The sequence below is a fragment of the Pinus tabuliformis genome, chromosome 4_1 (assembly GCF_031772625.1).
Source record: "Pinus tabuliformis cultivar Carrire ecotype Pingquan chromosome 4_1, CPIR1, whole genome shotgun sequence".
In the NCBI taxonomy this organism is placed as follows: Eukaryota; Viridiplantae; Streptophyta; class Pinopsida; order Pinales; family Pinaceae; genus Pinus; species Pinus tabuliformis.
In genome coordinates this window covers 109,498,504-109,511,608 of record NC_142303.1, presented here as the reverse complement: position 1 = coordinate 109,511,608, position 13,105 = coordinate 109,498,504, and the positions used below count along the sequence as shown (strand labels likewise).

General features: G+C 39.5%; 2 protein-coding genes across 2 annotated transcripts; one reads left to right on the top strand and one right to left on the bottom strand.

Moving 5' to 3' along the window:
• Positions 1-450: 450 nt before the first annotated feature.
• On the bottom strand, positions 451-2,986 carry LOC149174460 (LEAF RUST 10 DISEASE-RESISTANCE LOCUS RECEPTOR-LIKE PROTEIN KINASE-like 2.4). Its single transcript, XM_089422605.1, has 3 exons — positions 2,144-2,986; positions 1,980-2,006; positions 451-1,841 (listed from the first exon to the last, which is right to left on the bottom strand). Exons 1-3 carry the CDS (start codon positions 2,961-2,963, stop codon positions 697-699), a joined length of 1,992 nt encoding a protein of 663 aa, XP_089278731.1. The 5' UTR covers positions 2,964-2,986; the 3' UTR covers positions 451-696.
• A 511-nt stretch (positions 2,987-3,497) lies between these two features.
• LOC149174459 (bidirectional sugar transporter SWEET1a-like) lies at positions 3,498-5,587 on the top strand. Its single transcript, XM_089420857.1, has 6 exons — positions 3,498-3,908; positions 3,999-4,035; positions 4,130-4,349; positions 4,424-4,582; positions 4,741-4,953; positions 5,369-5,587. The coding sequence occupies exons 3-6, from the start codon at positions 4,233-4,235 to the stop codon at positions 5,585-5,587; spliced, it is 708 nt and encodes a 235-aa protein (XP_089276983.1). The 5' UTR covers positions 3,498-3,908; positions 3,999-4,035; positions 4,130-4,232.
• Positions 5,588-13,105: the final 7,518 nt, after the last annotated feature.

Here is a 13,105-nt window from a genome sequence, read left to right as displayed (position 1 = left end):
AGTGGCTAAATTTCACTGACTCTTCGATTTCCAAATCCACTAAGGATTAAGCTCGTTCCTCATCTCCTTTATCTTTTTTCAAAGAAACACCTTTATAGAAATCTCTGTATCTTTTCTCAAAGAAACACCTTTATAAAAATCCACCAGGATTTTTATGAAAATTGGGACACGTAGCTCTAACTGATTTTTTGTAATTCTAATTTGTACAATTTGTGGAAATTTGGTTTTTTTTGAAAATTTATATGACCCCTTTAAGGCCAAGTCGAAATGCGTGACTTGGAGATACATACTCCTTTGGCCAACGCTTATAAATTTACGAGAACCCAGATTGATAATTTAATGGCATGTAAGTTAAACACATAACATGCATTTAGAAGCGTGTACACCAAAAGAGCACAATTAAACCAAATCAACCGGGACTCTGCAATTATCATTGACAACTAAATATTTAATTATATTTGTGGATTCCAAGTGACAACCATAGCATTCCTATACATGAGAAATGAAGTGCTGTGACTGCACAAATGGAAGGTCTTTCAAGTGCTTCCTCCATTGCCAAGCCGTCGATTCCAAACGAAGGCATTGAGGAGACCGGCCCACAATCTAATTTCAATGGAAGGCGTTACGACGAAAGACAGCAAAGGTTTTTCAGGTTCCGCTAACTACCCGAGTTACTTTGGCATTGAGTAAACCGGTTTACAATCTAATAATTTCAATTTCAGTAGAAGACGTTACAACCGAATATAGTACAGGGTTTTCAGGTTCAGCAGAGGAATTGAAAGGCAAGGGAGGACTGCTCACATCGTCACCATTTCCTTCCAACATTTGAACAACCCTGCTCATACATGGACGATCTCTGTAGTTGTACTGGATGCACCATAACCCAATTTTAGTGAGTCTCCTTGCCTTCTCCTCATCTTCTACTTCCATTTCTCCTCCTCCTCTCAATCTCATCCCCAGCTCACCACTCTCAAGCAACTTGAAAGCCCATTCAGGAAAGTACAGCTGACTGGAACGACTCACCTGCACATCGATATTCTTTCTCCCCCCAACAATCTCCAGCAAGAACATTCCGAAGCTATAAACATCTGACTTATCGGTAACAGGACCCACATCCTTCGACCACACCTCCGGCGCAACATAACCCGGCGTCCCTCTCGCGCCAGTCACTGAAATGTGGTCATCTCCCTTCCCACAAAGTTTTGCCAGCCCAAAATCAGAAATTTTCGGTGTGAACTCGGAGTCCAGCAATATATTGTGCGGCTTGATGTCGAAGTGTATGATGCGCTTCTCGCAATCCTGGTGTAAATATGCAATTCCACGAGCAGCACCCAAAGCAATTGAATACAACTGTTCCCAACTTAAGTCTTGCCCCTTCTCTTTTCCGGCAAATATAAACTTCTCCAGAGATCCGTTAACCATGTATTCATATACCACTGCGCTTGTATGGGATTGGAAACAATACCCCAACAGGCGAACCAAATTGACGTGATGGACGCGTCCAATAGTAGCGACTTCATTCATGAATTGGGTTTGGCCTTGCCTATGCCTATCCAGAAGTTTAACCGCCACTAAAGCGCCGTTGCGAAGCTTTCCTTTATAAACCACGCCAAAACCTCCTTCTCCCAACTTTTCTGCGAAGTTGTTTGTAATCTTTTTAAGTTGAGAGTATGAATATCTGGTTGGCATTTCATAAGCATATTCCCTTAGAAATTTCTCCACCTTTGAAATAGAGGTACGAGGAAGAGGAGAGGGTTGCTTTTTGATACTCTTCTTGGCATAGAACCTTAAGAACAGTACTGCTGCTATTGCTACCAGCGCAGCTCCTCCAATGGAACAGCCTGAGGTGGATTGAAGAGATTAATATCAATGTGAACTTTCTCCAACTCCTCAAAGAATATCAATTGTAAAAAAGAAATTGCAAATTCACATTGAAGTTGATAAATCGGAGATACTGAATAAGGAGAAATCATATTTACCTATTATAATTGACTTGTTTCGACCTCCTGTATCAAGGATCCACAATTTTTAGTAAGAGGGAGCATAGGGAAACTGAAGACATAATACGAACTGGTAGAGTAGAAAAGACTATTTCATATATCTTTACATATTGGCACGTATAGAGGCCAATGAGTAAACCCACCATTGGAGGAGCATTTGTCTGAAGTCCGTGTGTTATCGGGACAAATGCACTGAAACTTTGTCGGATTTGAAATGTCATAACCACAGCTCCCGTTACTTTCGAAACAAGCCGCACACATTTGAAATCTGTTCGGGTCGGCCTGCCATGTCACCTTAAAACCATTCTCTCGTAAAGTGTTAATATCAATACTATCCAAATGACCTCGGGGTCTCACAACTGGAAGTCGAAATACATTACAGGAGGGCGTCTTCCAGTTTAAAGATAGATTAAAACTGTAGAGCCATTGATCACCACATAAACTAGAACTGTTCTGATCAGGTATTTCATTGCAATGCTTCCAAAGGGTGAGAGTAATGTCATCATCTGTATCGCGAACCTGAAAATGAGAATCGGAACTCCAGAATTGAGAGTAGTTACCTGATAAACTGCATTTATCCCCAAACAGATTATTGTTAACAATTGTCATGTTTTGTTGATAGTCACTTATCTCTGACTCCATGTACCCCAATATGCGATATTCGTTTCCACTGATATTGAGCATAGGATGGCCGCTGTGATCTTCACACTCATGAAGCTGTAAGTCAGGGTCACCGCATCCGCTGCCATTTTTCCCAAAAGGATAGCCGAAGTTAAGGTACCCACATGGAAATCTATCCGAATAACAATCCTGGTATTGGATGCCGAGACATGAGGTTATGGAACAGAGGAAAAGGAGGAAGGCATATACAACAAGGAGACAAAGATGAAGAGTGAGAGGCATTGAATTGCTATAGAGAAGCGCACGTATTCTCATGCTCTGCACTACACTTCTGTTGGACATAAAATGAATGAGTGGCGACTTCAGCTTATTGGGACGTGTGAAGAGGGTTTCCCCAAATCCATTAAGAAGAGGAAGGGAGATGGAATTAGATAGAGTGGATGTGAGTGAAATGGCAAGGAAACTTCGAAGTCAACAAGTCAATTAGACTTTGCTTGACTTATTACCGGGGAAGCCTGTAATTCCGTTGTTATTTTATTTACGGACAGGAAGATTCGTCGTTGCTTCTGCTGCTGTCCATCAGAGACATGTTAAATTCCACGCGCCTTCTCCAATCCGTGAAGACTCTGAAAAGGCAGATCCTATTTCCACCTCCATAGCAAAGTTAATGCTATGGAGGTACCCCTTGGAGGTACCCTCTGACAGCCGCAGCCGCAGACAGCGTGGTTGACGTCATTCATCCTCGACCATGCATCATGGCCCGCATCCCTCTTCGGCATGGCATGCATCCCTCTTAGGCATGGCATGCATCCCTCTCCGGCTGCCCCATCCGCCCTCGCGCTTCCCCACTAAACTGAATTGAAATGACTACTACGGTCTCTGACAGATCGGTGACTGTACCGTACTTCACATCCACGCCTGCATATTAGTCGCGCTTCCTGTCATTTGAATTTTAAATTTGCTGTCCCGCCCTGTTCTGAAATCAGTTGTCCCGCCTTTTTATCATATAATTGTTTTGATGCATGCTCTTTCATCTAAACGTCCCCTGATACCGCGGATGCGCTGAACAATATCATGGGCAGCATCTTTGGATGCAGGTTCGAATCAATATGCTCGTTGTGCCCGCCTGGTGCCGTTTGTGAGAGCTTTCATTAGCAATATCATCGAAGAGCACCGTCATGTAGAGCAGGCTAGGGAAACCAATGATCAATCTGATTTTGTTGATGTTCTACCGTCGTTACATGGAGAAGATAAGGTGGATGAGGATGATATGATCGTTGTTCTCTGGTGCGTATACACGCTCTACCCACTTTAATTTCTTGGATGCAAGAAGCTTGTTTCCGGTTTCTTAATGTTTCATTTGTTCTTTCATGACAGGCAACATCACTGCCCTGATACTCTTCTTAGTTCCTTTGTGAGTTTTCCCAACTTATGTAGTCATTTAATGAGGAAACATATTGATGCATATATAATTCGTAATTGTTTATGATCCTATTGGTACTTTGCAGAATTACTTTCTGGAAGATTATTAAAAACAAATCGACAGAACAGTTCTCTGGATTTCCGTATGTTTCCACGCTTTTGAATTGCTTGCTTTCTGCATGGTATGGCATGCCGTTTGTATCATCCAATAACCTTCTAGTGAGCACGGTTAACGGAACTGGGGCCGTCATAGAATTCTTCTACGCAGTTGTGTTCATCTGCTATATTCGCGACAAGAAATACAGGGTAAGTATAGTATTGATTAATAAATTTGTTTCTGAGCAGGGTGATGCCCATTTGAATGACGGTGGATGAAACAGGGGAAGATATTTGGCCTTCTGGTAGCTGTTCTCAGTTTTTTTGCAATGGTTGTCCTGGTATCGCTCTTGGCAATGCACGGAAAAGTTAGGAGGTTATTTTGCGGCTTCGTTTGCGCCATCTTCTCCATCTGCATGTATGGGTCTCCTCTGTCAGTAATGGTAAATCTCTCTACTTCCTCTTTAGCAAAACCAATTTTCAGTGAGCATTGTTTAAGTCAGCATAACGGTCAAGAGAATGCGGTTTTTTTCAACAATTTACATTTATGCCTTATTATGATATGTGAAGTGACCTGAAGCGCGATTTCGATGATGTGCAGAGGTTGGTGATTAAGACGAAGAGCGTAAAGTATATGCCGTTCTTCCTGTCTCTCTTTGTATTCCTATGCGGCACCTCCTGGTTCATATTCGGCCTCTTGGGAAACGATCCATTCGTTTATGTACGTTTAACAATACTTACCATAGATGATAAATATATTTGCACGACAATTATAAACATTCACCTTTTGGGTAACTTAGATAAAAAAAAATCTGTTTCATGATTGAATAACCTTCATCATAAAGATCTTTTACAGAAGTAAAAATTGTATAACAAAATAAAATAGGTAAGTATTCAAATTACTTGTCCGAGAACATCATTAAACATGACTGCCTAGCATGATCGAAATCAAAGCTGTAGATATAATACTTTTAATTCAGTGTATTATCCTTTAAAATCTACAAGTAACAAAGAATAAAGTAAATATTTTTAATCATTACACGTTCAGTTCTCTATTATATGCCTTTACAGTTCTCTATTATATGCCTTTACATGCAATCTTTACCGTTGCAACCTAAAATCCTTATAAAACCCGAATTTGGGTAACTCTATTCTAGTGTAACTCTATGTTAGCGCTGTATTTATGAGATGGAGGTGTTAAATTTTTCAATGGTTTTATGGATCCACAGGTACCAAATGGGTCTGAAAGTTTCCTCGGAGCATTGCAGTTGATTCTGTATGTTATTTACAAAGACTGGAAGAATACGAACAACGACAGTGCTACATCGTCTCCTCCTCCAGAAAAAGAGGCAAAGCTACAGGACGTTTATCAAATGAGCCAAGTGGAAAAGGAACAAGGCCGCGTTGATCAAATGAGCCAAGTTGAAAAGGGATATGTTTTTAAATGAGCGAAGTGGAAAAGGGATTTTATGGGCAGGCAAAAGCTTATACTATGGAATGGACATTAAACGTGAATGGAATGGAAATTAAAGTGTAGTATTAAGCAACGAGGAGAATGGAATGGAAATTAAAGTGCAGTAATAAGAAATGATGTTCAACAACATAATTTGTTGTGAAATAATTTTTACATCTATGTTATAGATGTGTGTAACATAGGTGTGTATTACGAGTTGGTTGTTAATGGTTGAGAGTTTTTATTGGATTTACTCTGTCATCTACTTTTATTTATGTAACTATGCTTTTATCAATAAACCAATAAAGTATAGTGTGATTGGTCTCTGGTGTGTAACTATGTTTGTTTTTGGTAGTTTTTTATGTTTGTCTTTGGTAGTTTTTCCAAATTGGTATCAGAGTTAGTTCCACCATGAGAGGCTATAATTATGCAAATTCTACAAGTTTAAATCATTATATATGAGATAGTGCAGGAAGGTGATTGTGTATTTTTCATGTGTTTATATTTTTGTGTGCATGTGTGTTGTTCTACTATTTAATTGAAGAAGCAATCATTGCCTTATTGTGATTTGATGTGGATATATTTAAGTTGCCACTAGTGACGAATCCATTAGTGGAATTGTTGAACCCATACCAGATCAGATGTGATATCCAGAGCTAAATAGGGAACATCATCGTTATTATTTTGAAGGGTTGAGATCTTACATTTTGAGTGGGATCTCGTGTATGTATATGAAGTTGTATGAAATCCTCGTAAAACTTTGTGGTGTGGGTCCCAGTTTTCCTATGTTGCAATATGTCATTATTATTATTGAAGTGTGTAATGATGAACTGAAAGTTATTATTGAATAAAGTAACATAGTTTGTATTGAATAAAGTAACATAGTTTGAGTTAGTGGTTATGTTATTTTGTTCCAATAAAACATATTACTAATTTGGTTATGTTTATATTCCATTATATGTGGGTGGTCAAATTGTTTTTTAAATGCTTCAAGATTAACAATTATCATTTATCTTTGTGTGTATGTTAAAAATAGTCAAGTTGTATGATTGACTTCTCAATATACAAAATACCAAAACCATTTAACTATATAACTATCAAAATTGTAATTATCTTTTTGTGTATGTTAAAAATTGTCAAGTTGTATGATTGACTTCTCAATATACACACTACCCAAACTATTTAATTATATAACTATGAAAATTGCAATTCAATGCATTTTGATAGATAGAAGTAAGTCCATACAGTGATTCAATAACAAATTATTTTTCTTTGTAGTCAAGAGCCTTTGGTCGTACAAGTATGTCAATGATGGTCACAAGCTGTTAAATTAGTCAAGTGATATGCTTGAAGTTTTGGCGAAGAGAGAGGGTAGTATGTGAGGCTCCACTGTGGGTGTAGGTGTTAATGAAGATCAACAAAACAAAGATCAATATTGCTATTGTAATTTGTGATTTTAATATTTGACATGTAAACATTAAGGGAAGGGCTTGGAAGTAATAGTTCCATGTGTATTACATGTGTGTTACACATTGTTAATTGTTGTGAGCTTTTAGGTTAGCTATTTTTAGTAATTATGATCAGTGATCTATTTTGATATATGTAACTATTGATTAATTAATAAAATATAGTGTGACTTTTGTTTGGTGTATAACTATGTCTTCTTTGTTCTTTTTTAAATGTTCCTTCAATTATTATTCCATTGGAGGTTAGTGAGTGCAAAATTTCCTAATAGAAGATATGTGTGAATCTTTGTTTGGGTTCTAACACCTTTGCTCTTCAAGGTGGATAAAATATCATTCTTGTAATGCAATGCAATTCATCATTATTAAATAAGTTTTACGGAGTTGTATGAGTCCAATTAATGTGAAGAGGGCTTATTAGAAAGTTTTTCCCCATTGATAAAAGTGGTATATATAGAGATATAAAAATTGTAAAAGATATCTTTTGGAATAAATTTTAAACTAAATTTTGTACAGTCATAGAGGCAGTTGTGCACAATGATTCCATATTAATGGAAGCATATTGTTCTCGCTCATATGGCCATTGTATTCCCTACACTAATTACTTTAGAAGAACACCAAGATAACAATTGTTTTCTCACTCCCAATATTTCTATTGGGTATCATACAAGTGATACAAGTGGTACCAAATTAAATTTTTATACCAGTAGTACAAATGGTATGAGAGCAAGTGGTACAAGTGGTGCGTAGTACAAATGGTATGAGAGCAAGTGGTACAAGTGGTGCGTGTAGATCTGAAGGGGTTAGTCCCTCTTGTGAGTAGGTCCTTATAAACATTGATGTAATCAAAGCTGGGGCTTCTGATTTACATCATAATAAAAATAAGCTTTGTGTTTTTCTCTAGGATTCGTTTCCAAGTAAAATCACTATGTACATTTGTCATGTGAATAAGGTCTTGCTATTTGCCAATTTTATTAGATTGAATGATTTGTTAAAGGAGTGTACAATTTGTAAAATATTGATTCATGCCCCCACCTCCCTTGGTATATCCTAATTCCCAATAATTTTCTAGTATTCTCGTTCTTAGATCCATTCACAATGATCAAGCTTTGGACTTGCTAGAAATAGAACCAAATCCAATTTGTGGTTCAAAATGAACAAATTGTATTCCTCATTCATTGTTGCTTCCAAGTTGGGATTTCTTTTATCCTCTTCATAAAATTGAGGATCAAAAGATAATATGACATAATAATACAAGGGCATGCATGGTTCCGTTGCTATAAGTGCATGTTGAATTTCTTCCACTTAATATATTTTGGAAAGATAATCTAACAAATTACTGTGATGCACCCGTTCTATGTCAATGGTGGTGGTGAATCTGAATCTTCTACTACTTGCTCAATAGGTTTGGAATTTTCATTTCAAGTGTAAGAAGAATCATAATCTTGAATACTGGCATATGGAAGTGGTGGAGGTTATGGAGCAGGTTCCTATGGAGTTGCATGTAGAGGATCTTCTTCAAAGTTTATAGTTTTTTGTGGACATATCTAACAACCTACCTCGTTTGAATCCTTCTGAATATCCAACGAACATGCACTCCTTACTCTGTGGCTCTAAATAGTTTCACCTATCCAATGATATTTAATCCCATTCTCATGATCCAAGGATATGGAGATGGGTGACTTCCGATCTCTTAGTGCAGCATGACTCATAAGGAGTTTTGTGTTTCGTGGATTCATGTGGTACTTTGTTCTAGATGTAAGAAACATAGTTGATTATTTTAGACCATAACTTTGAAGGTAATGAGTTTGCATGCATCATGCAGTTGGTAATTTCTTTTAGTCTCCTATTCTTCCTTTATACCACATCATATTGATTGTATGACACTATGTGTTGTAACTAGATAACTCCATCTGAACAAAGCCTTTCCATGCCTTTGTTCACATACTCCCCCCTATTCTCTATGTGCAACATTTTGATGCCTTTCCTATTTTTTCTACATGTGGTTTAATGTCCTGGAAAAGTTCAAAGACCTCTAACTTGGATTTAATAAAATAGACCCAAATTTAACGTTACTAGTTGTCTATGAACGTAAGAGACTACCTCACCTTTTATCATAGATGGTTTAGGAAAATATCTAGTGATATCATTTTGCATGAGATTAAGGGTTGATGATGGCCTTCTTGCATTTCCTTTCTTCAAATATCCTCTAGATGTTTTCCCATAATATAGCCATGGAAAAATCCTTCAAAAGATTGAATGTTGGGAATCCTTGTAACCATTCCTTCTCTATTAATTTGTTGTAGGTACTTGTAGTTCAAGTGTCGAAAAATTGCGTGTCCCAATGGACTCTCTTTGTTTGCATGTGTTACTAAGGGTTGATGATGGCCTTCTTGCATTTCCTTTCTTCAAATATCCTCTAGATGTTTTCCCATAATATAGCCATGGAAAAATCCTTCAAAAGATTGAATGTTGGGAATCCTTGTAACCATTCCTTCTCTATTAATTTGTTGTAGGTACTTGTAGTTCAAGTGTCGAAAAATTGCGTGTCCCAATGGACTCTCTTTGTTTGCATGTGTTACTAACATAATCTAAGAAGATTCGGAAGCAAAATGAAAATGAATAAAACCTTGCGGAAAGGTCTACTTTACCTAGAATAACTATAGAGCCATTTGTCATCTTACAAATGCTAACAGTCTCAGGTGTAAATTCTACTGGCTTTCCTCTACAAAAATTCATTGTCTGGTAGACTCATAGTATCAGTATGGATTAAATAGGTCATCAAAGAAACCATTATCCCTATCTACTCTTCTTTTTCCACGTACTTTGATAAGGGTATTATCTCCCATAAGTATGGGAGGACCACAAATGTTTCCATGGTTAAAAAGGAATCTCTTAAGGTATCCATATGGTGTGGTTCCACATTGTGAATAATTTAAGAATAATTGATCTAAACTTAAACATGAACACAAAAACTTACACATATAATCATAAACAGAGAGATGCAATAGAAAAAACCTTCATTTCATTAATAGAAGAATACTCAACTATGCTTATAAACATAATGGAAATAAGATAGTGTTGGCTATGTGGGGCTTGACCTAGGTTCAGATGTGATTTTAGCCAAGCAAATCCCTGTACCACTAGCCCTTTCTGCAACAGTCTATGGAACGCGGACTGAGGTCTCACTCGAAGCAGTATGGGAGGGTGCTAGAACAAAGTTTCGGCACCGTGGGGATGTCTGGTAGGTGGCGATAGGGATGCAATCAAACCTCCATGCTTATTGGACACGAGCATGTTGCTTCCTGTGTTATTACCTTCATGCAGCTCTAGCCGCAGCACGACCCGTGTTAGTTACGCAAGTCTTCCTTAATTAAGTTCTAATTGCTAATTAATTAGAATTTTGTCATACATAAGCATTCATACCAATGTTTATCAAGTGTAAACATATAAATAACTAGATAACAATAATGCATAACATCAAAATATAGATCCATGAACAGATGGAATGTACTTTGAATCAAGCTTATCTTTATTAATAATATTTTTCATGTTCAATTCAATTACAGACCCAACTACGCCCTACACACTTAGCTATAGGGGTCTGCGCACTGAGCTGCAGACTCTACTAGGCCTCTGTGCACTGAGCTGCAGAGCCTCTTCCTACTGCTACGACCCAATACGCTTCAACTTCCCTTCATTCTATAACCATGCCTTCGCATCTATCTATTAGTTGCTTGCCAAAAAACTATCTTTACACTTAGAGCTTCTCTCTATTTATAAAATCCCATGGTCCGCGGACCATGGGTAGGTCGACACAACTTTACATTATTTTACAATTCTTAGGACGGACAACCCTATGACTCATCCTAGACTTTTGCACTCCGCGCCCACACTTTACGGAGTCTTATATTATAATTGACCAAAACTCGGGCTTTAAGCCCCAAAACCTACTGTGGGGGATCCCATGCCCAACAGGGCCCCAACACAATCATCGTGACTCATCCCTAGTCACTCTGTTGGTGCATCAATCTTTCCGTGAAGTCCATCCAGCAGGTCTCGCACAACATGTGTGTCTATGGTAGACTATTCTGCTATCTGTTGTACTTGTTTCACATGTATCTCTAAACCTTTGTGAGTAGGGTCACATTCCTATCTAACCACATAGAGTTCCTGCATTTGTTCTAGCATGTCTTCAATGGTAGCTGTAATTGTAAAAGCTTCATCAATCCATGGTTGGATGCATGCTTTAAGCAGGGCTTCTTTTTGTTGCCCGACGTCTAATTGGTCCTTCAGTGCCCTTGCCTACAGTAGTTTGGCGAGTCGTTGAGTAAGGACAACCGTCTGCATGGTCTGGCGGATACTGTCGTACTCTTGTTGCAACTCACTCACCTCTGTCTCTAGGCGTTGTAGTTTTGGATCTTCCTGCAGTTATGTAAGCATGGTTAGTGCTTGATCCAACATACCGGTGCAATCCTGTGTCGCCTGGCCAATTTGATCCAACCCCGTCTAGATAGCATAGGCATGTTGCTCTCTGACTTTTGGGGGCGTGGAGGGTTGTGCCTTCAATCGCAGCTCGGCGATCTGTAGGTTCAGCTCCAACTAAACCTTCGTCATTTCCTCCCTGGCCTTGTGGACTCTGGTCACCAATCTATGGTCCCGCTCTGCTACTAGTAGCTCTGTAGGCACGACCAACTTTGGGACGCTCCTACACGCATCCTCTACAATGTGCTCCCGTCTAGGAGCCTGTGCAATCAACTCATCACACTGGAGGTTGAGCTAATCGATGTTTAGTTTCTGCTCATTCAAGACCTGGATCGCGCGGCCTTCCCTAGCGCAGAGCTTTGTGATGACCCCATCCTATAACTAGTACAAGGTTTCATACGGCAGGGCTACCAAGTTTAAGCCGACGCCTTTCATGCTACTCATCGCAGCCCGGTCAACCTCGCTTGCTGCTGCTAGGGCACCATCAGGCGAAACGAAAGGGTTGTCCATATAGGCGCGCAACGTCTGTCCGGCTTCTATGATTCCTGCTATGACGTACAAAGCCATTGTACCTATTTGGGAGGGCTATACATGTAAGCCTTATAGCTGCGCGCTGAGCGCCCCCAACACAATGTTCTGATCCATCCTCAGTTCCTTGAGTGCATCCTTTGTGAACTCACGAGTCGTTTCGCCGATGTCAAACAGATCACCTTCTGTGAGCATGATTAGGTCAAAAGACGTCTTTGGCACCTTTACCTTCTTCCTAGGAGTTGTTTTCTTAGGGCCGCGTGGCCGCTTGAGTTGGGTTGATGCTGAACCGGGGTCTGTGCACTCTTATGTCTTGTCCACTTCCCTGGTTTGTTTCCCTGTGGACATCTCCTAGCCCTCCTTGGGGTCTTTTTTGGGCGTTGTTGTGATTTCTGCCATCTGCGATGCTGCTGCTACATCGGTTGTCTTCCATTGTGTGGCTACTTCTTGTTCGTAGTGCCTCTTTTCAGCTAGTTGTGTGATGCATAGCTTGGTGTCCTTCTTTCTTTTCTGGGATGTGGCCTTCTCCATTTCTACCAAGTCCAAGGTATGCCACTCCAGAGGCCATGACTCCATTACTGCGAAGATCGCATCATCTGTTGTTATGAACAGAAACTTCACCCATTTTTGTGATAGATCCTTGCATGCCCAAATATACAGGTTATGCATATCTACTTTGAACTCTGTCGAGCTCTGCAAGCTGTTATAAACTGTATGGAACAGGCACGGCCTTCGATTGATCCACATTCGGATGCTCGTCTCCATGAACACCCAGAACACCTTCATCTTGCGAATTCTCTTCGCATCTTCGTAGCCCAGAGCAAGGTGTACCTCACGGCTTCAGGAAAATCATCCTCAATGTTGGGAAATTGGCTATCCTTGGGTAGTTCCCCTACAACCATCAAGATGGATAAGAGAAACCATGCATAGTGGAAGGTCTTACCCTACTCCTAGGCCTCCTTGCAGTTTGTCAGAAACTCCTCGTAGAGGAACTGCACCTAGTTGAACTGTACCCCCTCTGTGCACTGCTCTTCCAA

Excerpts from the sequence above, each read along its gene's own strand:
- LOC149174460 (XM_089422605.1), bottom strand. The coding sequence starts at position 2,963 with ATGTCCAACAGAAGTGTAGTGCAGAGCATGAGAATACGTGCGCTTCTC. Across the intron at positions 2,007-2,143 it reads AGACAAATGCTCCTCCAATG|GAGGTCGAAACAAGTCAATT; the intron begins GTGGGTTTACTC and ends TCCTTGATACAG. Across the intron at positions 1,842-1,979 it reads AAACAAGTCAATTATAATAG|GCTGTTCCATTGGAGGAGCT; the intron begins GTAAATATGATT and ends AATCCACCTCAG.
- LOC149174459 (XM_089420857.1), top strand. The coding sequence starts at position 4,233 with ATGCCGTTTGTATCATCCAATAACCTTCTAGTGAGCACGGTTAACGGA. Across the intron at positions 4,583-4,740 it reads GGTCTCCTCTGTCAGTAATG|AGGTTGGTGATTAAGACGAA; the intron begins GTAAATCTCTCT and ends GATGATGTGCAG. Across the intron at positions 4,954-5,368 it reads ACTTAGATAAAAAAAAATCT|GTACCAAATGGGTCTGAAAG; the intron begins GTTTCATGATTG and ends ATGGATCCACAG.